The 27,669-nt window shown below is 39.7% G+C and overlaps 1 protein-coding gene across 1 annotated transcript in view; it reads right to left on the reverse strand.

The window, feature by feature from the left end:
- Positions 1–15,274: 15,274 nt before the first annotated feature.
- The window catches only part of Lhfpl1 (LHFPL tetraspan subfamily member 1), a 44,449-nt gene continuing 32,054 nt past the window's right edge, over positions 15,275–27,669 (reverse strand). Inside the window, exon 3 of the mRNA XM_038317384.1 lies at positions 15,275–15,456. Coding sequence (XP_038173312.1) covers positions 15,275–15,456 — 182 coding nt within the window. The remainder of the gene's footprint in view (positions 15,457–27,669) is intronic.

Below are 27,669 nucleotides of genomic sequence, written 5' to 3' on the forward strand. Positions count from 1 at the left end.
TTTTCGATATGTAATTCTTTAAATATTTTAGGTTGTTAAACCTTTGTTGTAAAGATCTTCTTTACAAATATCTTCTTTCCAGTCTTCGGCTGGCCCTTTCTTTTTGTTTATGAATATGCAGTACTGGTAGGCTGGAAGCACGCCTCGATCTCATCCTCATTGCCTCAGGCTGCCTTAAGCAGAATGCTGCCTAGCAACATGGGAGAATGGGAAGAAAGCTTTGCAAGGACTCATACTGGCAAAAAAATGCAAACACTTAACTTTGGAAGTGGCATATGTCACAGTTCCTCACAGCACACTGGCCAGAACTAATCACGTTTTCTTCCTCACCACAGAGGCTGGGAAAAAATCAATCAGACATTTTCACTGAAGGGACTTTTATTATTTATTTAAAAGAATTAGGTATATGGATTGGTCCTTAGATATACAGCTTTTGCCTTTTGTGTCTTATTTGGAAATTCTTTTCGACAAACCATTTTAAATATATTTTCTTTTCTATTTAGTGATCTATTTATTTATGGACTTGTCTGTGTGTGTTTTTCTGTGCACTTGTGTATAGAGGTCAGAATTCTGGACATGGGGTGTCTCCTTTTATTGTTCTTCTCAGTTTTGAGATCGGATTTCTTACTCAACCTGTAATGTGGCCATTCAGTTAAACTGGCTGATCAGCTGCCCTCCTGTTTCCAACCACCCAGCCCTGAGATTGCAGGTGCACACACCCATGCCCAAATTCAGACCCTCATCACGTCTGTAAAATTTGGGCATGGTGGCGGGCATCTGCCATCCCAGTGCTGAGGGTCTGGAAAGACAGTCCAGTTGGGAAACTGCTTGCTGAACTGTCTTCCCAGAACCTCATAAACCCATTTGCTTATATTTTCTCTGTAAATTGAGGATTATTTCCATTTGAATTGTTAAATCATTAGAACTGGTGATCGTCATGTCAAACAAAATAAAACAGACTCAAAAAGACACATTTCTAATATGTTCTCTCACATGTGAAATTTAAAACACACACATATGCCTGCATGCATGTGCATACACATGTACATGTACTCACATACACACACAATAAAGTAGGAGAACTATTCAGGAGGAGCATGGCTACTAAAGGGAGAGAGTGGGAGTAACAAAAGGTAATGGAGGGAAAAGAAAGACAAATATTATGTTTTCTGTACATCTGAATTTGAAATTTTTATAAGTAGGTATACTGGATTTATATATATAATTTTATTGTCCAAATGAATAACATCCCAGTTATCATTTATTGATTTGTCTAGCCTTCCTTCACTGACTTAAACTTTTTTCTTATAGATCTATTTTCCTTTAATTGTGAGTCTGTTTCCGGATCCTCTAATCTCTTCATTTATTTGTTCATCCCTGGGTCAATATTACACTTGTGAATCATTAAAGCTTTATGTTGTCTTGATATCTGAACATAAATGTAGAGATTATAATGTAAATTACACAGAACAAAAAAATGGGTGTTTATTGGAATGACATTTAAGTAACAAATTCCTTTGAGAATAACTAATATTCTGCCAGACCTTTCCATTTTGAAGCCTGCTCTTTATCTTTAATGTTTTATAAGTTTTGCTGCATTTTGTGTAAAATTTGCTTTTCGGGGTCTTAAGATTCGGGAAGCTATTATAAATGGAAATTTTTTTCTTGCCTTGTCTCTTATTCAAATTAAAATGTTTCTAAAATTGTATTTTTTAGTCTGATATTTCCTGAAGCTGGAGAGATATGTTTTATCAGGATAGAATACTCCATTTGAGTCTGAGCTCTGTTAAGACCTCTTTTTATCACTCATGTCTTAGACTGGTAGTAGTACAGATAAGAGAAGTAGGCAGATAATAATTATATCTTGAAAGAAAAATTGATAGACTTGCATGTGGATAGAAGGTAGGAGTCTAGGCAATGGAGGATTCATAAATTCCTCCCAGCATTTTTAAATTAAGAATTTTATAGATACATATAATGTGTTTTAATGAAATTCACCCTATTGCCTCCACTGTAATTCTTCTTCTATCTCACTACTTTCCCCTCCTCGCTTCATTTTATTTCTTTCTTTAAAAAAACAACCAACTGAATCAATTCAGGGACTCATGTGTACATGGATGTAGGGCAATCTGCTGGAGCATGAAGATCACAATCATTGAAGGATACCTCCTGTATTAAAATTTGTACTCCTGCAATGAACACTTTGATGAAAGGCAAGGTGGAGAAGAAAGGATTTATAAGGCTTATATTCCTGTATCACTGTTCATCACTGAATGAAGTCAGGACAGGAATCCAAACAGGCCAGAAACCTGGAGGAAGGAGCTGATGCAGAGGTCATGAAGGAGAGCCATTTACTGGCTTGCTGTTCATGGCTTGCACAGCCTTTCTTATAGAACCCAGGACCAACAGCCCAGGAGTGGCACCATCCACAATGGGTCGATTCTTCCCCCCATCAACCACTAATTAAAAAAATGCCTTACAGCTGGATCTTATGGAGACATTTTCTCAATTGAGGTTCTCTCCTTTCAGACCACTCTAGTTTCTGTATCAAGTAAACATAAGACTAGCCAGCACAACTGACCCCTTGTCAACTTGACACACAAACATACCACTATTAAGCTACTACCTTTCCTTTCTTATTCATCACCAAGATCTCACATCAAAAACATAAGTTTAATAAAATGTCTCATAGTCTTTACACATTCAAGTACATTAAAATTTCAGTCACTTTAAAATGTCTGATCTCTCCAAATCTAAAATCTCTTGTCTTTCAGCTGTGGGATCCTGTGAAAAATCAAAAATAAATTAAATTCCTTCTTATTTCAAGAGGGAGAATCAGGTATAATCACAATCTGAACAAAGCAAAACCAAACCCCAGCAGTATAAATAACTCAATATCCAATGTTAGGCATCCACTCGTGATTTTTCTATGCTCCTCCAAAGAGCGTGGGCCACTTCTCTGGCTCTGCCCTCTGCAACACACACAACTTGTCTTCTAGGCTCTGACCAGCTTCATTCCACTGCTGTTGTTTTCTGTGGTGGTAACCCCAAGGTACCGGCATCCCCAAAATGCTAGTGTCTTCTATTGCAAGTAGACTGCATGCTTACCAATAGCCTCTCATTGACAATCTTTGTGGTGCAAAGCCTCAACTTTTCTCCACGACCTCTTCAATCCTGAGGCTCCCACTGCTACTTTGGCTGCACCTTCACCAATGTCTTCCCCTGGCTTCTCACAATGCCAAGTTTCACATGCTCTCCATGACCCCTTTCATGCCTTTAAACCAGTACCACTCGGCTAACATTTTTTTTAACTTTTCAAGTGTGGCTTTATTGAAAGAATACATTAGTTCTCTGACTTTTGAGGTTACATCAACATATTAACTTTTTTTTAAATGAGAACTCACTCCTGAAAATGAGTGATATGGTCAGCTATGGTCAATGGAGATTATTTTTTTATTTTTTTATTTTATAATTGTTATTATTATTATTATTATTATTAAAAATTTACCTCTCCTTACCACCTCCCATTTCCCTCCCCCTTCCTCCACTACCCTCCCCCTCCCTTGCCAGTCCAAGGAGCAGTCAGGTTTCCCTGCCCTGCAGGAAGTCCAAGGTCCTTCCCTGTCCATCCTGGTCCAGGAAGGTGAGCATCTAAACAGACTAGGCTCCCCCAAAGCCAGTACATGCGGTAGGATCAAAACCCAGTGTCATTGTTCTTGGCTTTTCAGTCAGCCCTCATTGTCCACCATGTTCAGAGAGTCCGGTTTGAACCCATGTTCTTTCAGTCCAGGTGGTGCTAGCCTTGGTGAGCTCCCATTAGACCAGCCACACCGTCTCAGTGGGTGGGCGCACTCCTCGAGGTCCTGACTTCCTTGCTCATGTTCTCCCTCCTTCAGCTCCTCATTTGGGCCTTGGGAGCTCAGTCCTGTGCTCCAATGTGGGTCTCTGTCTCTATCTCCCTCCATCACCAGATGAAGCTTCTATGGTGATATGCAAGATATTCATCAGTATGGCTATAGGAAAGGGCCATTTCAGGCTCCCTCTCCTCAGTGCCCAAGGAACTAGCTGGGGACATCTTCATGGATACCTGGGAACCTCTCTAGAGTGAAGTCTCTTGCTAACCCTAAAATGGCTCCCTTAATTAAGATATCTTCTTCCCTGCACCCCTATCCACCCTTCCTCCATCCCAACCATCCCATTCCCCCAGGGTCTCCCCATCCTCCCCTCCTCACTTTTCTCTCCACATCTCCCCATCACTCCTTACTGCCACCCCACCCCCAGCCCCAAGATCCCACTTTTTGCCTCTTTGGAAATCAGTGTGGCGGTTTCTCAGGAAATTTGGGATCAACCTACCCCAGGATCCAGCAATACCACTCTTGGGAATATACCCAAGAGATGCCCTATCATACTACAAAAGCATTTGTTCAACTATGTTCATAGCAGCATTATTTGTAATAGCCAGAACCTGAAAACAACCTAGATGCCCTTCAGTTGAAGAATGGATAAAGAAAGTATGGAATATATACACATTAGACTACTACTCAGTGGTAAAAAAACAATGACATCTTGAACTTTGCATGCAAATGGATGGAAATAGAAAACACTATTCTGAGTGAGGTAACCCAGACCCAAAAGGATGAATTTGGTATGTACTCATTCTTAAGTAGATTCTAGACATAAAATAAAGGTCAGTGAGCCTATAATTCCTGATCCTAGAGAAGCTAAATAAGAAGGTGAACTCAAAGAAAAACATATAGTTATCCTCCTGGATATTGGAAGTAGACTAGATTGCTCGGCTAACATTTATACTAACAAGTTCAGCTGCTAGTTTGAGATACAACCTTGGCTGCCTCTGGAGCACAGTATCTGGGTGCTGACTCTCTGGAAACACTGCCCAGAAGACGCTGGTCTCTTCTTAATCACAGCTAAATTCTCAGCTCCAGCTGTTTAGCATGGGACAGCCCGGCAAAGCAAATGATTCATTTTAGTAGTTCTGGTATCTTGATATTCTTGACAGAATCTTAAAGCAAAATTGCAAATGGCCATGATAGAGTCTTTAAAGTTTCCTCTGGATTTTCTCAAGCCATCCTCCATCCTCTACACTGCTCTCAGCATTCTTATATTCCAGGTTCCCTCAGAACATCCCACTGAGCTCCCAACACTAAATGGCTTTTCTAGCCCCAAAGTTCCAAACTCCTTCCATGATCAGGTCTGTCATACCTTCATTCCCACCACAGCCATTAATTGCTAAAAGCTTCTCAAAAAGGGATGAGACCCCTAAGACCTTCCCTTTATCCATGCTGGGATTTTGTGCATTTTGATTTTGTGCTTGTCACATTTCTGCAACTTTATGTATACAAAAGACCCTATCTTCTCTAGCAAATAGACAAGTTGTCTACAGTTGTCCACTCCCTCTGGCATTTACTATCTCTGTCCCCTGTTCTTTGATCATGCCCTGGTATTTACAATCTCTGTGCCCTGTTCTTTGATCATGACTGATCCTCAGGTTTGGTAGGGGTGGGTGTTAATTTAGGTATCCAATTTAGAGCTTTACACTCCAAGGTCTCCTCTTCTTTGCACATTGATCAGTCATGAATCTCTGTATTAGTCTCTGGCTACTGCAAAAGTTTTGATAAGGCATGAGAAATGCTCTAATCAAAGTGTATGATGATAACGGCTTTGGGGCTACTTAAATAATAGGTCCATTAAATAGAACAATATGAGTTTTTCTCTTAGGGCTTACATCCTATCGATTCAGTTATAGCTTTTGGACCCAGTTAATACTTTCAGACATGAGTTCTGTCCTGTAGTGCAGAATCAGAAAGTGGTTGGTTACTCCTACAACACTCATGCCACTATGGAGCTGGTGGAGATATCTTGACAACTTAGTCATTATTGTAGGTCATATCTGGATATGACTGTTGACATTTCTCCCCAGTAGTGCACACAGCATTTTTCAGAACTCTGAAATCTATCCAGTCATGATGAAACTTCCTGGTAGGTACCAGCTTAATTTCTCCATGTTCCATTCCTCAAATGTGTGCTATCTTCAGCAGCAGACTCTTTCTATCATGTCCCTGAGGACAACCAAAAACAACAGCAGCATCCTGTAATATTGGAGGGGTTCGCTATGAGACCTCTGTTGGTTAAATTTTTGTCCACTTCATGCAAGCTAGAGTCATCTACGAAGAGAGAACTTCAATTGAGACTATGCCTCTATCAGATTTGTCTATAGACATATTTTCTTGATGAATAACTGATGAAGAAGGGCTCAGCACACTGTGAGAAATCCCTCTTCTGGGCATGTGTTCCTGGACTATATAATAAATCAAGCTAAGTAAGTTATGGAGAACAAACCAGTATGCAGCATTAGTTTATGGTCTGTACTGCAGTTTATGCCTCTAGGTTATTGCCCTACTTCAGTTTCTGCATAGGCTTGCCTCAGTGATGGACTGTGATCAGAATATTTAATCTAAATACACACCTTTCTCGCCTACTTGGCTTTGGTCACTGAGTTCATCAGATCAATAGGAAGCAAACTGAAACAATAACCCAGTTGCCAAGGTCTTGAAAAGAGATAACCATTCAAGGCAATAAGAATTTTATTCGACAGCCTATGATGTCTCTTTGAAATCTTCTTTTTTTGCAGGAATAATAGAAGGAATAGTGAAGAAAATTACTAACTTCCTTTAGCACAGGTTAATGTAATATACTTAAGCCACTGCCTCATAAGATGTAAATGAGATATCTTGAATATATTTTGTATATCAAGACAAACTATGTTCACTGGAAATTTTCAGTATGAGTATAGGGAACGCATGGTGTAGCTCAGTGATATAATGCAAGATTAGCATGAACAAATCTCTGGATGTGATCATCAAAAACCCCCCTCCCAGAAAATAACATTAAGTGGAGACAACAAGAAGTGAAGTGCTATGCAATAAGTTAGCCTAGAAAACCAGCTAAGGTTCATGTCATTTACTTACAAAGATAGCATTAATTAGAAAGAAGGTTTAGATGACTTGAATAAAATGGCACCTCATAGACCCATAGGGAGTGCCACTCTTAGGAGGTATAACCTTGTTGGACTAGCTGTGGCCTTGTTGGAGGAAGTGTGTCACTGCGGAGTGAGCTTTGAGGTTTCAGAAGCTCAAACCAGTCCTAGTGGGTCACTGTCTCTCCCTGTTCTTTGTGGATCCAGATGTAAAACTCTCAGCTCCTTCTCTAGAACCATATCTGCCTGCATGTCACCATGGGTCCTACTATTATGATAATGGACTAAATCTCTGAACTGTAAGCCATCCCAATTATATGTTTTCCTTTATAAGAGTTGCCATGGACACATATACACTTTAGAGTTCTACTCAGCGGTAAAACAATGACATCTTGAATTTTGCATGCAAATGGATGGAAATAGAAAACACTTTACTGAGTGAGATAACCCAGACCCAAAAAGAGGAATATGGTATGTACTCACTCATTTAGTGGATTATAGCCATAAATAAAGGGCATTGAGCATATAGTTCATGATCCTAGAGAAGCTAAATAAAAAGGTGAACCCAGAAAAAAAAACATAGTTTTATCCTCCTGGATATTGGAAGTATACAAGATCTCTGGGTAAAAATAGGGAGCACGGGGGTGGGGAAGGTTGGGGGGAAGGGGAGATGGGGAGAGAGAAGGGAAATGGGGAGGATTGGGGAGATCTTGGGGGAATAGGATGGTTGAGATGGAGGAAGGGTCGATATGGGAGCAGGGAAGAAGATATCTTAACTAAGGGAGCCATTTAGGATTGGCAAGAGACTTGGCTCTAGAGGGGTTCCCAGGTGTCCAAGGGGATTTCCCCAGATAGGTCCTTGGGCAGCAGAGGAGAGGGTGCCTTCTCCCATAGCCACACTGATGAATATCTTGCATATCACCATAGAACCTTCATCTGGCGATGGATGGAGATAGAGACAGAGACACACATTGGAGCACTGGACTGAGCTCCCAAGGTCCAAATGAAGAGCAGGAGGGAGAAAATGAACAAGGAAATCAGGATCGCGAGGGGTGTGTCCACCCACAGAGACGGTGTGTCTGGGAGCTCACCAAGGCCAGCTGGACTGGGACTGAACGAGCATGTGATCAAATCAGACTCTCTGAATGTGGCTGACAATGAGGGCGGACTGAGAAGCCAAAGATAATGACACCGGGTTTTGATTCTACTGCATGTACTGGCTCTTTGGGAGCCTAGTCTGTTTGGATGCACACCTTCCTAGACCAGGATGGAGGGGGGAGGGCCTTGGACTTCCCACAAGGCTGGGCACCCTGACTTCTCTTAGGACTGGAGAGGGAGGGGGAGGAGGAGGTGAAGGGGTGGGAGGGAAATGGGGGGATGGGAGGAGGCAGAAATTTTTAATAAATTAAAAAAAGAGTTGCCATGGATACGGTGTCTCTTCACAGCAATAGAACAATATCTAAGACAGGAGGCTTGGATCTTGGTTGTAAATACATGTAACTTACCAAGCCTACTAGACATCCAAATAGCCATGTGAAGTAGGAAGCTAGACACATTAGTCTAGGGTTCAAAGAAATTTTCCCTTGAACCAATAGTTTGGGTATCAATATTTTATTCAGTAGTTATCATTTATGGATATACATTAAAGCATATAACTTGTTGCAGAGCCTGATGATATGCCTCTGTGTGACTAGAACTTTCTAGAGCTGCTAGAATGGAGATCAAGAGTGTCAATAGCAGATTCCATGTTTTAGAAAGTTTAGAAACTGCGAGAAGTTAAATAAACTAACCATAGAACAAGGAACTAAGAAATATTTCAGATTACAACTATTTCTGTCTGGCTGTAAAACCTGAGCTTGTTCACTTTTCTTTGTTGCCTAAGAAGAAAGTATTTTTTTAATTTTAAATTTTTTATTCATTTGACATACCAACCACAGTTTCCCCTCCCTCCCCTCTTCCTACTTTCCTCACTCCTCCCCACCTCCATCCACTACCCAGAAAGAATAAGGCCTCCCCATGGGGAGTCAAAAAAAATCTGTCATATCAAATTGAGGCAAGACCAAGCCCCTCCCCCTCTGCATCAAGGCTGAGTAAGATATCCTTCCATTGGGAATGGGCTCCAAATAGTCAGCTCATGCACCAGGGACAGATCCTGTCCCACTGCCAAAACCTCCACAAACAGACCAAACCACACTACTGTCACCCACATGCAGAAGGCCTAGTTTGGTTCCATGCAGTCTCCCCAGATGTCTGTCTAGAGTCCATGAGCTACTACAAGCTCTGGTCAGCTGTCTCTGTGGGATAGAGGACAGTCCTTTAATGCACACGGTACCAAGCGATACCTTATTAAGAAAACTGCTCAAATGTCATTCTAGAAGAGTTGGAGGCGGCACTGCTTTTTCATGAAAGGAAGATGTTTAGTTCTTCATTTACCCTATTTTATTCTTCTTGAACTTTTTCTGCTTCCCATCTGCAACTGCTCAGCACCTCTTAAGAGTAGAGAGACTCTATATAAAAGGGGGCCAGGACCAGGGTGCTTCCCCTGTGCATGAAGCCTGGTATCAATGTTCCCCGTCCCAAGTACCGTCCTCTAGGGTGTCATTTTGGAGAAGGAGAAGGCACAGCATATAGTGCCGCAGTCAAAACCAGACAAACATTTTGTCTCCTCCTACTTCTGCCTCCTTACATATCAGCAGCTCCGTATAATGAAAGACTAAATCATTTGTGTGCACACATAGCAACTGTTTATTTGCTGTTAGCTTTGAGGACTCAGTGGGGGTTTGATGCGTTTAGAAAAGAGATCAACCCTGGGAGAGTCTAATCTCATAAGTAGACAAAAAGAAAATTGAAGCTGAAAATGCTTCTCCCTACATCTGAGGGGCAAGCCAGGGATAAATTATTCTTTAGCTCTACCCCCTCCAGTTCTGAAAATACTCTCAATCCAAGGACATGGAGTGGAGATGACTCCTTGGAAGGATCCTGCTTACTTGGCCTGGTTGGAGATTGATTGTGAGTTCTAGAAATAGCACACCTTCCCCCCCCCCCAGGCTACCAAGTAGTATATCTTTCACCACTTGTAAAATGCATCCAGGATTATTGTCTTTGAAACTTCTTGTTTTCCCCATCACTAAGCTGTCGTGGGATAAAATCAATCTTGAAACTGATATACATTTGTATTGCTATGGAGGATGAATCCTAGACTCTAAAGAAAACATTTGCTGTGGTTAAGATGTGGTGGTTTTTCTCTCAACCAAAGGTCCATGAATGGAGAACTTGGTTTAGGGAGAAGGGTCTTTTAATGGGTTGGACCTATGAGGATGTTCTTGGGTATTGTGATATATACTTTTGGAAAGAATTAAAATGGTTTCCTTGCAGGTTTCATGAGAGTAAAGTATTATAAAAACCTGAGTTCAAACTTTGAGTCTCCAGATCCTGTAACAAGGTATACACTAAGTTTAATTGTTGCCATCCATTTTCATATGATACTGCTAATAGAGCCTTGACTAGAGCTGAGCCAATGCAAGCATTTTGACCTTGAACTTTGGCAACTGTGAGCTAACTATCTTTCCTTAACTAAAAGTCAGGCTTAGACATCTTACCATAGAGACAAAATGTTGGCTACTACTATATCCCTGGAACATTTTGAAGGGACCAGTGTCCTCTATAGTGAGGCTCCTTTGACCTTTTGTGAAGTGACTGATTTGCAGAAGCCTTTCTCAAACTATGGGGTCTCTGAGATCCCCTTTTCGCTCATTCAGAATCCCACAAAACCTATGTTTTTTTTTTTCCTTTCCACACCATTGTAGCCAGAAGACACAAATTTAGTATCCAAGAGTCTAATCTGACCACAGGGCAGGGGTAAAAGGTAGGGAGAAACTAGGCTAGCCTAATACTAATGACAAAACAAGGTTTGGTGGGGTGGAACTAGGTGTATGGAGGGAAATTTTAAATGCATACTGAAAACGTGGTTGTGCAGGACTGACTGCTTCGTAAGAGGAAAATCCTCTTCGAACATGCTCCCATTTTTCTGAAAACAAAGGTAGTCTTCTACCTACAAGTCATTTTTAAAATGCTTCTTATTTTTTTTATTTTGTCTTCAATACAACTCAACTGCAGTTTCCTGTTCCTCCACTCCTTATAGTCCCCCCTCCTCGAGGTTCTTTCAAATTAACATCCTCCTTCTTAGCCCCTCCCACAATCCTTACCCCAGCCAGGGCAGCTATTTTACTGTGTTTGGCTATCTGGTCTGAAAGGGCAGCTAAACAGACACTTCTCTGGAGGCATTGTAATAGGAAATGTCAGTTGGGGGAATACAAACCACCCATAGAGCTGTTATTTTCCTTTTACCTACATATCACCAAGCACCATACTTTGACCTTACCTGCCATGATCTGCACCAAAGGAAGTTACTTCGGTAGACAATAGCAAAGATCTCCTTACCATCTAGCATCTGGCTGACTCTGGTGAGCACTGGATGAATATCAGAGAGCAGGAAGAGAGTGAGACTTGTATTCATACCCTGTCTCCTTTCCTTTGTCCTTCATTTAGGCGGCAACTGCATGGTGCTATCTCAAGCCATAACTCCTACCAGGTGGCGCCTTCCTTTTCTTCCAATACAGTTACCATTGGGTTCCAATAATGCCATTTCTTCCCTTTGCCCAGTCAGTCTTAAAAATGGGTGTGGCTACCCTTCTATTCCCTAGGGGTTTTATGCATATCAACTTTTATTGCTTGTAGGTGCCCTTTACCCTATACAAACCATCATAAATGGTTCTTCATTGCACTTGTTCCACCTAAACTCCTTCTGTATTGCTGGTGTTTGCCCCTAGGAACTAGTGTACACATTCACCTGCACAAATTCTATCCCATAGAACTCCAGAAATTTCCACAGCTTGAAATGTGAGATCACCTAGTTGAGTTACCTTTCCTAAGAGAGTGATCTGCCTTTTCCTGACCATTTAACATGTTCTCCATGGACTGCCTTCTCTTAAACTAAGATTGCACTGCAATGTTTATAAAATAAACATGAGAAAGGAGTTGGTTATAGATTTGTTTTACCTATACTGAGTCACCTTACTTGGCTAAGTGGATGCTATGAACCTCAAGATACAGTGCTTTCCAGAAAGTTTTGTCACGATGCTTTACTTTATACATTTAATCAATCTGTGTCCTAGGAAGAATTCATATTTAACGTGAATTTTAACATGAGTTGTTTATGGTCCATAATACCCATATTGATATTACCCATGTAAGCGTGATCATTCTAAACTGTTACCTGGATTTACCTACATATGTTGACAACAAATTGATTTTCTAGGCACAGAATTATGCATCTTATTCAAAATGCTTGGAATTGTAAGTGTTCCTTTTTTCAATTGAAAAAATTACATATTAAACATTTTAAATCCAACTAAAAGTGTATTTAAAAGACTAGCACTATTAAGATCCCTTTGGAAACTTTGGAAACACAAATTTAGTCAAATGTTTTAGTGGCATGGTAAATCATAAAAAACACACAACCATATAAACTATTGAAATATAAAATCAAATTACTGCACCTATGTTTTAAGATGTTGCTAGTATACTTCAGTGAGGGCCAAATTGCCTATGCCCACAATAATAAACAATAAAATAAACATACCTGTTTAAGGTATCATATTTTGTTTTGTAGAGTAATTTTTGTTATTTTGCTTTTTAGAGGCAAATTCTCATGTATCTCAGGCTGGTCTTCAACTCACTATACAGCTGAGGCTGGCTTTGAATTTTCAGAGTTGTTTGGGTTAAGCCAAAAAAAAAAAAACCCATTAAATGGAAATGATTGGTGCAGGAGAATTGTCTGTATTCTGTCAATCATGTTTTAAATAAACACTGATTAGCCAGGCAGGAAGTATAGGCAGGTCAACCAGACAGGAAGAAGAGGCGAGGCGATGAGAAAAGGAGACTTCTAGGAAGGAGGAAGCCCATTCCTCCCAGTCCTCCCCAGACATCGAAGAAGCAGGATGTGGCCTACCCCACTGAAAAGGTACTGAGCCATGTGGCTAACACAGATAAGAATAATGGATTAATATACATTATAAGAGCTAACACGAAGCCTGAGCTAATGGGCCAATCAGTTAACAAGTAATGCAGACTCTCTGTGTGATTTCTTTGGGGCTGAATGGCTGTGGGACCAGGTGGGAGGACAGAAACCAGGCAGGACAGAAAGCGCAACAAACAGGCCCTTCATGTTACAAATGATCTGGAACATCTTTTTGAGCACAACAATTTTAAATTACTTTAGATTTGGAAGCATTTTGAAGTAGAAAGTCTCAATCTATATCTTTTGTAGTATTCACCTTCCTTTCCATCCTTATTCCCAATGAATTCATTTTGCACCTAGATTATGTAACTATTTCTATCCTCTCCCCATCCTCTTTAATTCTTTGCTGTAGACCTTTAGAAAAACACAAATGTACTTATGTCATCTACTCTTCATTGGCCATCCATCCTTTGGGTTAAAATTCAAACTCATTACTTTGGGTGGCAGAGAATCTGGCTACTGTTCCCTAACAGTGTTGTCTTCATCCATTTGTTTTCAAGCTTGGCTTTTATCCTCACTCTGTCCCTGTACTTTTGCTCCTGTGTACTTTTTACCCTTGATGATTAGCTCCAGCTCTTCATCTTTCAAACCCATCTTAGTCATCACTTAAAAAAAACTTTCCTGCGATTCCTTAAGTCACCAATTCAGTTTTGTGGCTATTCTGTGATCCTTTAGCCCCTCTTCACCCACCTTCAATTTCCTAGCACTTAACACATTGGCAATTATTTATTGACATGCCTGTTGATAACTCCTCACTCTTCATTTTAGGCTGAGAAACTGTTTTCATCATTTAAGCCTAGTGCTTGGAACAGAATGTTGAATGTTTAAGAAATGTTTCCTAAATGAATGACTAAATGAGTTAATTATAAGTGATTATGAATGGAGTATATGAATTCAGTTGCATACATGAGGCAAGTATAAAAACTCTGACTCTTTATGGGATGGTCTACAATTAATCAAGCCAGCTTTGTTAGGTTTTTCCCCTCTAGGTGGACAAAATCCATGATAGAATGCTTAGGAATAGAAACAGATGAGCTGGCTTGCTGCATCAGAGTCCCTCTCTAGTCTCTAAAACTAGAGTTAGGGAATAATAGCACTGGCCTTAATTAGCTGAGGGAAGGGGTGAGGCTAATTTCCCCCTGGGAGATACCAAATTCTACACCATCCGTCTGCCTTGATCACAGATGGGATAGAAGTCAGACCTAAAAATACTTCAGCCCTAGGTGACATCATGGCTGTATGCTTTCAGATCTAACTCACCCCAGATGGAAGTGAGAAGATTCGAAGAGCAGTCATTAAAGCAGACAGGGAAACTTATATCACACTATAGATGATTACTGGGACAAATGTTATTGCAGACTTCCTAGTCACATAATAAACTCAGATAAAATTTTCAAATAGAATAGAACAAAGAACATCCTTGCCTTCATCACTGTGATTGTGTATTTATTGAACACCTCACAAATGTTAGACTTTACTCAAAATATTCAATGGACAACATTTCATTATCTAGAAGGGGTTGGGGAGCAATTGTAATATTTTGATACCATATGCCCAGAAAGAGTAGAAAATTAAGTCCTATGAATATTCTAAAGCATAATGTGGAAGATGCCCCAGATTATGTGCAAACAAACATGATTAATGTTCTCCCCCACTGGAAGTTACCCTTTCACCAAACTTCTCTATGCTTGAGGAGAGAGAAAAATGAGACCAAGCACAGGCCAAAGAAAGTCACAAATAATTTGCATATTGATACTCGAGATATATTTGTGGGAGAGCCGTGCAAATGAATGTATGGGAAGCAGCTTAATCCATCTCCTAGTACCTCTGAGTAAAACTGCTCCTGAAACTTCTCTATGGTTTAAAGTTGGTGGAAAGTGTTACAGATCTCTGAGGGGTTTCTTGCTTATACAGTTAACCTCCAAGTGAGAGTCGTATTTTGTATAAAGGTCTCAGTGGGAATTGGGTGGTCAGTGGCAACTCCGTCCAGTGAGTATTTGAGAGCATCCTTGTGCCCGATGAATTGTATAAATAGGTACGGACTTAGAGTTTTACGGGGACGTGAAAATGAATGACAAGTGGTTACAAAGCATGCAAGCACTAGGCTACCCTACCAGTAGGTGGCTGCCTTAGCATAGTACCTCTTTTCAGGGCTTGTTTCCCTCCCATTCCCACCCTCTTCAGATGATCTTCTTCAAGGCTTAAGGTTTGAGGCAGTGATCAAGCTCCATGGCATAAGAATTGGTATTCCTCATGATACTCTCCACCAACATGACTGGCTTGGGATTTCTTCCAGCAAAACAAGAGAGCCAGGTACATATCAACATGGCTGCAGCAGCTCCGCCCCCAGCACAGTAATAGGCCCAGCCAAGTCTACAGGTTCCTGTGGAAAGAGGGATAGAGGTATAAATGTTGATTTGTCTTTTCATATATCCTTTTTGGCAATAAACTGTAAACACAATCTTTGAAAGTATATTTTTATTAAAATATAATTATGCTATAGAGATTTGCATTGGTGCAGATTTTGGTTTGTTGATACAAATTTAAGGTCAATTTTGTTATACTGTGTATATGTGTTTCTGATCTTGATTAAAGTATTGTGTTTGTCCAGCTCATTTATAAATGTAATGTATAATTAAGAACTATAGGTTAATAGATAATCATCTAGAATAGTCAGGCTTGTATTCATGTTAGTTAGTTTTTCTAGATGTACAGAGATATATTTCAGATGGACAGGCATTCTTCAAACCTTTCAAAGACTACAGGATAAAGCATTTAAAATGTTTAAGAATTTATGACTTTTCATGACAATGAGACACATCTGCTCCTGGCAGCACCAATCTACTTCAAGAGGAAGATGGGCATCAAGCGGCTCCTTATGGAGTTGCTTAGCCATTTGGGCAAGTAACTGTGCTGGCCTGGACTGCATGATGAGCAGGATATGCAGGACCCACAGAAAAATGACTGCTGAACTTGCCTAAAGATGAGATGGTCCTTCAGGGTTCCTGCTTCATGAAAGAGTCTGCTAGACATTCTGCAGGACACAGAAGAAAATTACTAAAAACTGCCAATATAGGTGGAACTGTCTTCAAAATTTCCTGCTTCATAGAAAAGTCTGCTGGATACTATGGGCCTGTAGGCTGAAGATAAGTGCCTCAAAGTTACAGAAGAACTTAGGGTGATGGTCCAGGTAGTAAGATGTCTCTGTCAATTTTAGAGATTTGGAAATTGCTTATCATGCACTTTCTATTTACTTAGGTAATAATATATCCTTCTGGAGTCTTGATGGAGTTGAAAAATTTATAGTTATAGTTTTCCTTAGTTATGATAAAAGAATATATATATAAAACTGTAATTCTTGCTTGATAACTGTTTTATGTAATTTTACTATGTTAAAGTTAAAACCTTCCTTTTCTTCTTAAACAGAAAATAAGAGGTGATGTTGGATTTCCTTCTGTATGCTGTGATTACCATTATTTAGTAAATAAACTGCTTTGGACCCATAGCAGGGCAGAACTTAGCTAGGGAAAACTAAACTGAATGTTGGGAGAAAGAAGGGCAGAGTTTGAGAGAAGCCATGTAGCCCCGCTGGAGCCAGACAAAACTTTAGCCAGTAAGCCACAGCTGCTTGGCGATACACAGATTCATAGAAATGGGTTAAATTAATATATAAAAGTTAGCCAATAAGAATCTAGAGCTAATAGACCAAGTAGTGATTTAATTAATATAGTTTTCTATGTGGTTATTTCAGGTATGAGCTGTCAAACAGCCAAGAATGAAACAAGTGGCCTCCTACAACATAGTTATATAATTTTCCTCTATTACCTATTACCGCTCCTTTCTCCCAAGCTCTACTTTCCCCTTTTTTTCTTGTCTCTTTCCTAGGCTCTACCAATGTGTGTGTGTGTGTGTGTGTGTGTGTGTGTGTGTATGTGTGTGTGTATCTGTGTGTCTGTGTGTGTGCATGCACATATGTGTGTCTGTGTACATGATTTCAGGGCTGACCACTTGAAATTGGATAACAAACTAAGGGATTCCTCCATGGGCGAAGACTATTTCTCCCCTACTCTCAACACCCCTTAGTTCTCTGAAGGTCTTTATCTACGAGTGAGGCCCCATGAATCTTTCCCCTTATAAAAATATATTCTTGACACATCTTCTTTGGGATGTGATGGTTAAAGTAAGGAAAGAAAATAGATATGTAAGCTAAGTTTTCTGTTTCCTCCTTCCCTCCTTTATTGTTTGCTGGTCCATGTTTTAGCAAGACCTTATAAAACCATATTTCCTATTAGAGTAGGAACCGGGGAATGGTGCGGGTGGTGACACGGCAGCAATATTAATTGCAATGATGACAGGAGAAAGCTAATAAAATATCAAACGTTATACTAAGTTCTTTACACATAGACCTCATTGATCATCACAGCAACCTCATGACCCAGATACTCTTGCTATCTTATAAATGATGTGGCAGACACGGTACATGCTGTGAACACTTCCACAGCTAGAAAGCGGTAGAGTTGGACTACAGACCATGCTTCAAGACGTTTCACAAGCACTACATTTTTTAACCAAAGAGATCTATTACTGTACATCTGCTTCTACAAAAGATCCTTGTCTGGAATCGTCAGGAGCTCAGACAGCTGAAATCAAGTCCCTTCCTTCTTACTACGTGTCTCTATTTTAACGTGCCCTCTCAGTACTTATTAGAAAGTATACATTGTAATCAAAGTTAACTTTAAAATGGAGTAGGTTGCATTTGAAAGATAAGAAAAAAGTGCCATGTGCTTAAACACATACACCTCACCTCCTGCCATTTTTTTAAAAGTAGGTCACCTTGTTTGACAGATCTATGCTTTTAGTAAAAATCTTTCAGGAAATATTAACTCCCAGAGAAAGAGCTATTATTTTAATGAGTTATTAGAATGACTAACTGCTAAAATGAAGTGTTTGAGCTAGTAGGATTTTAGAAATGGTGATAAGTGCCTAACTATGCAAATTTGGTCCTGAGAAGAGAAATAGGTAGTGATCTTTCTCTAACCTAGTCTTGAAGAAAGCTAAATGGCATCAAAGATACCAATACTGATGTTTATAAAAACTTTCATTTTCAAACCTCCTACATTTGAACAAATACCAATTAGTTTTGTTCACATGGTACTCAGTAAATCTTAAATTTCACATCAAAATTGCTGATGGGTCATGGAAAGTTTCAGATGGGTTCAAGTTACGATGCTTTGCTTTTCCATTTTTTTGCCTTCTAGTTTATAGCAAATGTCCCACCTCAGTTGTCCATACACTACTAAGTCATTGCTTGTACAGGCTAGTTTTGTGCCAACTTGACACAAAGTAGACTCATCATAGAGGAAGAAGACTCAACTGAATAAATGCCTCCATGAGATTCAGTTGTAATGCTTTTTTCTCAATTGTTGATCAATGGCAGATGGCCCAGCCTATGGTGTGTGGTACTACCTCTGGGCTGCTGGTCCTGGGTTCTATAAGAAAGCAGGCTGAGCAAGCCATGGAGAGCAATCCAGTAAGCAGCACTTCTCCATAGCTTCTGCATCAACTCCTGACTCCAGGTTCCAGCCCTGTTTGAGTCTCCATCCAGAAGTCCTTCTATGATGAACAGAGGTATGGAAATATAAGCCTAATAAACCCTTTCTTCCTAAACTTGCTTTTTGGTCATGGTGTTCCATCGCCACAATAGAAACCCTAAGACAGCACTCATGCTATCTCTCCTGTGAAAAATACCACCTTCTATCCTCTTGTTCACGGATTCATATCATACACAGAATACTGTCCAGGACTTGGCACCTACTGGAAACAAGTCATCACAACCAATAAAGATCCAGGAATCCATCTGAGCATCTTCTCATATATGGCTACTGCTGTTGGAGAAAATATTGGGAGTAAACTTTACATTCCACATAGTTTGTAATCTGCCAGTTCCTCCCTTCACAGTAAAGGGGACTTTGATATATTTTTGCTGATGATTTCAGTGTTTTGACCATGGTGGATATAATTTCACTATGTCAGATCTACTCTAGTAGTATTTTGAATCTTGGTGTACTTTTACTTTCACACATCAACGCAAAACACTCGCATCTAAATTTTCAACTGAGTTTGGAAACCCAAAGTAATAATCTATTGATGTCTTGAATGTCCCATGGCCCTTATACTATAAAATATATGCATATTATATTTCTGTAATGGCGGTCGGAGGAATTTGGTAATAACTAAAAATAGTCCTTTTAGAATAAATCAGTTTTAATAAAAGGAGAAAGAGGGACACACTTACAAAGCCAAGGCTCCAGCGAAGCAGAGGGTCAAGTGGGGGAAATAAACAGGGCGTCTATCCCCAACCCGGTTCTTTTTAAAGGTACCTTTCTCCCCTGGGGCAGCCACGCCCCTGAACGCAGGGATTGGGCCAGCTGCCCCAACACATTTCCTCTTCCTAAAATGTTTCCTTCTTGTGAATCTGTGTATACATACACTTCCCATCACACTCTCTGTTTATCAATGTTCTATGAGTGATATGATCTCATTAATTACTTCCTAGGAGTGTTTTTCTGAACTACCTAAGTCAAATGCCCTCACAAAAGGATGTCGTACTACCTCCCTTCCTTTCTTTTGTTCTTAAATAGCCATTCCCTTATCTCCTATCCTGACTGTGCCGAATGTCAGTCATTCCAAGGAGTACTACTTTGCCAATAGACCTAGGCAACAGAGAGTAAACACAAGTTTCTCTGTCCCACCTGGTCTTATAGCTGCTTCTAAATAATCACTTGGAGGCTAATACTAACTATTAATGCTTGACCAAAAGCTCAGGCATATTACTAGCTAACACTTATGCTTAAATTAACCTATATTTATATCTATATTTATGTTTTTGCCGGGTGTCTCAAGGCTTGTTACCTCATTTTCTACACTTCTGGCTAGTTCAGTGACTGACTAGTCAGTATCTCTTTCGACTTCACTCCTCCTCATCTGAGTTCTCAGTTTGATTGTTTGCCTAACCTTATCCTGTCTGGCTATTGGTCAAATAGCTTTTATTATTAACCAATAAGAGAAATGCATATTTACCATGTACAGAAAGATTATCCACCAGCAATGGAATTTTTCCTAAACTCCTGTAGCCCAAGGCAAAATAATAATGAAAATCAGGTTACTAATGCTATCGGAGAGATGAGAGATGATTTTAAAACACTTTTTAAATTGCTATTTCAAGTTATCTATGGTGGTTTGAATGACATGGCCACCATATGCTCATATATTTGAATGTTTGGTCTATAGATGGTAGAACTGTTTGGGAAGGAGTAGGATGTATGACCTTGCAAGCAAAATAATTGTTTTTTATTATATTTTCATATATGCATATCATTATGCTGTGTTCTAATTTGTACACATACCCCATTACCCTCCTCAATGCTCCCTGTCTTGAAAGGACGTAGTTTTAATAGAGATGACTCCTTAGATAAAAGAATGCATCTAATTCCAAAGAGGTTTCAACATGATAAAAAAATGGTGGAGTATGGGTACAGTTTATTTTGAAGTCATTCACCAATATTTCTATATTATTTCTTAACTTAGTTTTCCATAGATATGAGAGTGTGGTTTTTTAAATTCATTAACACATTCTAAATAAATGCTTGGGAAATTACATTGAAAATGGAGTTGGGAAAGCTTCTTCAGAAATCATTATGTTATATAAATTATTTTAACAATTTTAAAGACTGGAATATAAGGTTTAGAAATAAACAAAAGGCTTTGGAATTGTCCCAAATTCCTAAGGCAGAGGCAGGAATTTAGACTAAATCTCTAACCCTCAGTCTCATATAATCCCTTATGGTTTTCTTAGCCTTACTCTTAATCTCCCACAAGGTTACCTCTTAAGACGTGATCAGCTCTAAAGAGCAAACTCTGGAATCAATTTACAAAATACTCCTATTGAACCTCTCTTCTTGCTTCACCAATTAAAATGTGCTAACATTGCAGAATAGGCACAAGCCATTGCTGAGATGGAGCCATCCCTGAGGTGTGTACCCTTTGCTAAGCAACTTCGTGCCCCTCAGCATTTCCTTATCTACCATAGAAAAGACATCACACTTCCACGTCTCTCTTCTACCAGGTCATCCCCTCATTAGAGCAGCAGGAATATTTTTATTAGGTAAATGCACTCTGGGACCAGAAAAAAGATTTGTTGCTTTAGATGAAAAGAATATATGCATAGCATGACTTTACCCCAAAGCCTTAATCAGGAATCAAACGGCCAGTGTGAACAGTTCTATCGGGTAAAGAGACATCAATAAAGACAAAAGTAAACCTTTCAAAGGGAAGAAGCAGTTACCACTGTGTGAGAAGCCAATGCCAACGTGCCCCGGTAGCCATCCCAAGTGCATTCTGAATTTCCTCTCACAAACACCTTCTTTAAGACACTAAGTCCCAGGCTTCTGATGTACAGGAAGCTAAAGAGAAACAAAAGATGCAGAGCTTTCATCCCATACCCTCCTCACAGCCCTGCATGCTTTCTGCTTGAGGGAACAAAGGAGATGTAAATCTGGTGTTACCAAAAGAAAACAAACAAAAATATATATTTTAGAACTATTATTCAACTTTAATAATCACTGTCAGTCACTCCAGCAACTGCTTGGACAATGATAGAAGAGTCTTACACGGAAAGATGAAGAAACAGGGAACAATACCAATGCGATGCCACTCTTCACTTCTAACCACTTCTAAAGATGTCCACCAGACTGTCGTCAACTCCTTAACCATATTATCAGATGTACTGACTGTTGGTACTCATATTCTGTTCACAAATATTTACCTAATAGCAACTATGTATCAACTTTTTAAAGACATGGTCTTTCTTTGTTGCCCATACTGGATCCAAACCCTTTATATAGACCAGGCTTGCCTCAAATTTGCAATCCTCATAGGAATACACTATCAGCCCTAGATAGAACCCAATATTGGGAACCCAATACTGCAATTTCACTTGATTCTCACAGCTATCATATTTATGTTTGTTCAAGTGAGTTTCAGGAAGGCAAATGACTTGGCCAACTTAAAAGTTTCAGAGGCATGGTGTCCAGGCCAGATATGGTTTAAAATTCCTCAGATGCCTTCCAGTTATATCAGGAAAAAAAAAGTTAGGCAATGCAAATTACTATTATATAAATTTTATGGGAAGGAACAATCAATCATGTCACTTTTTTGAGCTCCAGTACCACACCCCCTGTGGTGTCTGTCTGTCTGTGTATCTGTGAGTGTGTGCACGTGCAAGCACAAAAATGAGAGTTGAGGCCAGAAGTCAACATAGATGTCTTCCTCAATCATTTGCCATTGAACCTGGAGTGTATCAGTTTGGAAAGATCTAGAGATTCCCCTGTTTCTATCTTCTCCATCTAGTGGGAAGTAAGCACTTTAGGCAGAGAAAAAAAGTCACCTGAGTTAAAACAATATGATGTGTTTAGAAGTATTTTTACCACTCAGACATAAGGGAAAATTGCAAATAATATGCAGTTATAGATTAAACTGGCATGGGTGTGTGTGGTCCCCAAGTTATGGTGCTATTTTGAAGAATGTGGCATCTTTCAGAGGTCTGGCTGGCAAAATTATCATTAATGGCAGGATTTTGAAGGCTCTCACACCTAGTTTCTGCCTGTTCTGCCTGATTTCTAGTCCTGGACATTTTCATAGTTGACATAGGCATAGCAACTATACTTTCCCAACATGATAGACCAAATCTGCAAGCCAAAATAGACATCTATTCCCTTAACTTGTTTCTGTCTTATATCTTGATTACAGCAAGGCAAAGTAACTAATATGATAAGGCAAATCTACATTAGAAGAGAAGATAGCTCCTACCCTTTCTCACAAGTAGTGTGAAACAATGGACTGTTTTGTTGTCAGTGGTAGTGGTGGTGGTGGATTTTTTTAACCAAGTGGTGTGGGAAGTCCTTCTGTATATGTTTTGTTTTCATTGGTTAATGAATAAAGAAGCTGTTTTGGCCAATGGCTTAGCAGAATAATGATAGGCAGGGAAAACTAAACCAAATGCTGAAAACTAAACTGAATGCTGGGAGAAAGAAGGCAGAGTCAGGGAGATGCCATGGAGCTGCCAGAGGGGAAAGACGTGAGGTGTCAGCTGGAACCTTGACGGTAGGCCACAAGCTTTGTGGTAAAATATAAAATAATAGAAATGGGTTAACCAATAAGAAGCTAGAGCTAGTAGGCCAAGCAATGATTTAAATAATATAGTTTCTGTGTGATTATTTCAGGAGTCTGGGTGGCCAGGAAATGAACAAGCAACCAAGGGATGATTTGAAAGGACAAGCTTTGTCAATTATATTTTATATTTATATTTCAGGGTGAACAATTCTTTGTTTAGAGTGGGGATGTTTCGAGAATAGTTATTCTAATCATTGTACCTCTCTGGCTTCTGTCTATTAGTTGTACAGAGTTACTTTTGACTTACCCTGCTCCAGTTTCAAAATTAAATATATATGTACATATTTACATATATTTGTCCATACATATACAGAAATATATTTACATATATATCTGTAAATATACATTTGTATACACACATATATTTACAGTTATAAGTAGGGGAGAAGAGTGTTGCTTCCCTTTGAGATTCATTATGTTAAAAGCATAGTTTGGGAACTTTAAACTTCTATGGAAAAGACTGAAGTGTGTGGCGACTTCAGAGAATAACCACTAATCTAAACAGTCAAGCACACTGTACACACTGTACACACAAATTCATTTTCTATGACAAAAATGTTCTAATCAAAATATCATTGTTATCAAGTCTGAAGAACCTTCACCTAGGCAAATAGCAGATGTTGACTATTTAAGTTTCCTTCAAAAATGCATCTTGATATCTGAGGAGTTAGCCCAACAAGAGATGTTCTCAGTTCTGAATGGCTATGCTTCACTCCTTCTTGACTTAGGAAGTAACTGCGCAAAAAGGAAGTCTGGGAAACATCAAGTAAAGAAATTTCTTAAAGTATTTAGGGGAAAATACCAATTTCCTTGCAGCTTGGAGACTGTAGAGTTAGGAAAATATCTCTTAAATTCACAGGTGTAAACTCTCCATTAAGATGGGGAAAAGGAATTAAGTAGCTCCCCAAAGATGGAACACTGGAACCAGATCTGTTCTTAAAAATCTCTTGAGAAGCAGTACTGTTCCTTGTAAGTTCCAGTAAGAACACTTAAAATTCCTTGCCCTTGAATCGAATGTGCTGCTTCTGAACCTCTGTTCTAAACTTGTTCCAGAGCCTGTGTCCTTAGAAGGCAACTCTAGTGAGTCGGCATCACACCTAGAGATTTCCCTCACATCCGTACAAGGGTGTCTGTGAAGAGGAAGCTTGGGTGGCAGGATAGGGGAAGAGAATCAACTCTTACTGCAAATTAGCTTTATGCAAAATTTCTGGATGAGCACTAAGATAAGTCTGTTCCTTTCTGTGTGCTCCTACATCAGTTCTAACACCCTTTCTGAGTCATTCTATTCCAGTGTTGAATTTGCTGTGACAGAATCCCTCATAAAAGTTATTAAATCATCACTCAGCAGTGGGCCTGACATTTAAATCAAGACATGTTGCTTTTATTCCAAGTCGCAAATCAATTTGAATTGGAGTTTGTGACTGTTTCCTTTGATTCAGCATTAAGTTGTTGCTGTCTACTGTGAATGGATGGGAGGGAAGCAGTGAATGCCACTTAAACTGGTCATCCCCTGTGAAGCCCCAGTCCTATGCTCTTCAGAAGAATGATGCCTGACAGTGGCCACAGAATTGTGATGAGCCCCTCCGAGAAGTTAGAACCAAACTAATGTTTGTACCTTGGATTAGCGATGGGTACTGTGGATTAGCAATGGGTACTGTGGATTAGCAGTGGGTACTGTGGATTAGCAGTGGATACTGTGGAATAGAAGTGGGTATTGTGGATTAGTGGTGTGGGCATCGGACTTTGTAATCAGAACAAGACAGAGTCTGAGAGAAAGTCTACTCCTTTAAAGGGCCAAATTGAGAATGTCAATTTAGTATTAAAAATAATTCTCTAGAACTTGCGCAAAGAAAAAAATGTCTTCAGAGGGCAAAGGGAAGTATGATGATGGTTACAGACATACACACTGAGCAAGGGAAGTCTGTCTTTTGAGTTCTCTGTTTCTTCTCTTGAAGAAAATTATCTGATGCTATTTCAAGTCCCTGGAAGTCTGGAGGAACAGATGCAAAAGCAGGAATGTTGCAGGTACATAATAACTAAATCGTACAAACTGACTAGGGCTACGATATATAAAAACTTTCAGCTGGATAAAAGTTTGACTAGGTGTAAGTGTTACTAAGAGTCAAGCTCTGAGCATGACTACTATAGGGAAAACCATGATGGTGCCCAAACATTAGAGGTAAGGTGTCCCGGATATCAGTGGCAGGAAGGATAAGATTATAATGGAGACTGGAGCTCCAGAATAGGACAAGAAAGCATAAAGCTGTGAGAAAAATGCAAATAATTCAAGAATATACAGAGCAATCTGTGTTTCTGTGTAGAGGAAATCTATCTTGGTGTGGTGGCACATAACTTTAATCCCAGAAGTAGGGTAACAGAGGTAGACAGATCTCTCTGAGTTAGAGGCCAACCTGGTCTACATTGTGAGTTCCAGGACAGCCAATGTTACAGAGTAAGACATTCTCTCAAAAATAAAAACAAAATAAAACAAAACAAAAAAGACGAATTCCAAACTGTAAGGATTCTTGACATTAGAAGAATGAGAAAGTGGTTCAGGCAGAATGCCAAGAACAAAATTGATATCTTTTTCCCATTTAGTATTCTCAAAAGACTGGAAATGGAAGAGGCTGTGTTTTAGCTTGAGATGAACAAGAAAGCGGAAGAAAGTATAGAATAAAAAAAAATTTCATATCTCCTTTAACCACATTTCCAGTATAAAGAAGGGAGACAGATAAATAGAATTTTGTTTGTCAGCCAACTCAAGTAGCTTTACAGTGTCCCCCATGTCAAATTGGGTTGTTAATATTGATCCCAAGAAGATGCTCCCTACAAAAAGATACCTAAACATCCCATAGGAATCAATGAAGTAGAAGGTAAGGAGAAGAACTTGAAAGGGATCAAAAACTAGGAAGAGACTAAAGAGGGCAGTTGAGGCAAGCAAAAGAGGGTTAGAACACCATCCATGACCATGGTACATAAGGAGAAAGAAGTGAGAACTGAGCCCTACACCAGACTTCTTCCTAATGACTACATTATTTTTCCAAAACCAGTTCAGTTCAGGAAATCAAACTGCTCTTCCCATCACCGTGGCTCACCTAAATTTATGACACTTGGTCACAACCTCTCTTTCAAACTGCTGTTGGTGCATAACATGAGAATGAGAAAGACAAAAGCTTGCCATTTTCTCATTTGCTATACATTTGCCACAATGGCCTGACTTTTTTTAATTAATTAATATATTTATTAGATTAAAAAAAACATTCCAAATTCCCACTCCCTCCCCTCCTCCCATATCCTCCACATACCCTCCCACCCCATCCCCATCTAATCCTCAGAGAGGGTAAGGCACATTGCTTTGTGGAAGGTCCAAGGCCCTTCCTACTATATCTAGGCTGAGCAAGGCATACATCCAAAGATAATAGGATCCCTGAAAGCCAGTACATGCAATAGAGGTAAATTCTGGTGCCACTACCAGTGACCCCTCAGTCTGCCCCAGCCATGCAACTGTCAACCATGACATTCAGAGGAACTAGTTTGGTCCTGTGCTTGTTCTTTCCCAGTCCAACTGGAGTTGGTGAACTCCTATTAGCTGAGGTAAACTGTTTCAGTGAGTGAACCCTTCATGGTCTTGACCTCTTTGCTCATATTTTCATTCCTTCCACTCTTCAACTGGACTTTGGGAGCTCAGTACAGTGCTCTGATGTGGGTCGCTGCCTCTGTTTCCATCAGTTGCTGGATGAAGGTTCTCTGGTAACATTTAAGATATTCATCAGTCTGACTACAGGGCAAGTCAAGATTGGGTCCCCTCTCCTCTATTGCTTAGGGTCTTAGCCAGTGTCATCCTTGTGGATTCCTGGGAAATTATCTAGAGCCAGGTTTCTGCTAACTCTATAATGGCTCTCTCAATCAAGATATATCTATCTTTCCTTGCTCTCATCTCTGTATATCCTCCATCTCTACTATCCCATTCCCTCAAGTTCTTCTCAACCCTCACCTTCGCCCCTCCTCTTTCCCTTCTACTCTCCATTTTCCCCCACCCCCATGCACAGTCAATAAGACAAAAAGGCAGCCTATTGAATGGGAAAAAATCTTCATCAAACCCACATCATTCAAAGAACTGATCTCCAAAATATATAAAGAACTCAAGAAATTAGACATTAAAATTCCAAATAACCCAATTTTTAAAATGGAGTACTTAACTAAGCAGAGAATTCGCAACAGAAGAATCTCAAATGGCCAAAAGATACTTAAGAAAATGTTTCACATCTTTAGCCTTCTAGGAAATGCAAATCAAAATAACTCTGAGATTCCATCCTACACCTGTCAAAATGGCTAAGATTAAAAACACCAATGATAGCCTATGCTG

Source organism: Arvicola amphibius, chromosome X (assembly GCF_903992535.2).
Source record: "Arvicola amphibius chromosome X, mArvAmp1.2, whole genome shotgun sequence".
NCBI lineage: Eukaryota > Metazoa > Chordata > Mammalia > Rodentia > Cricetidae > Arvicola > Arvicola amphibius.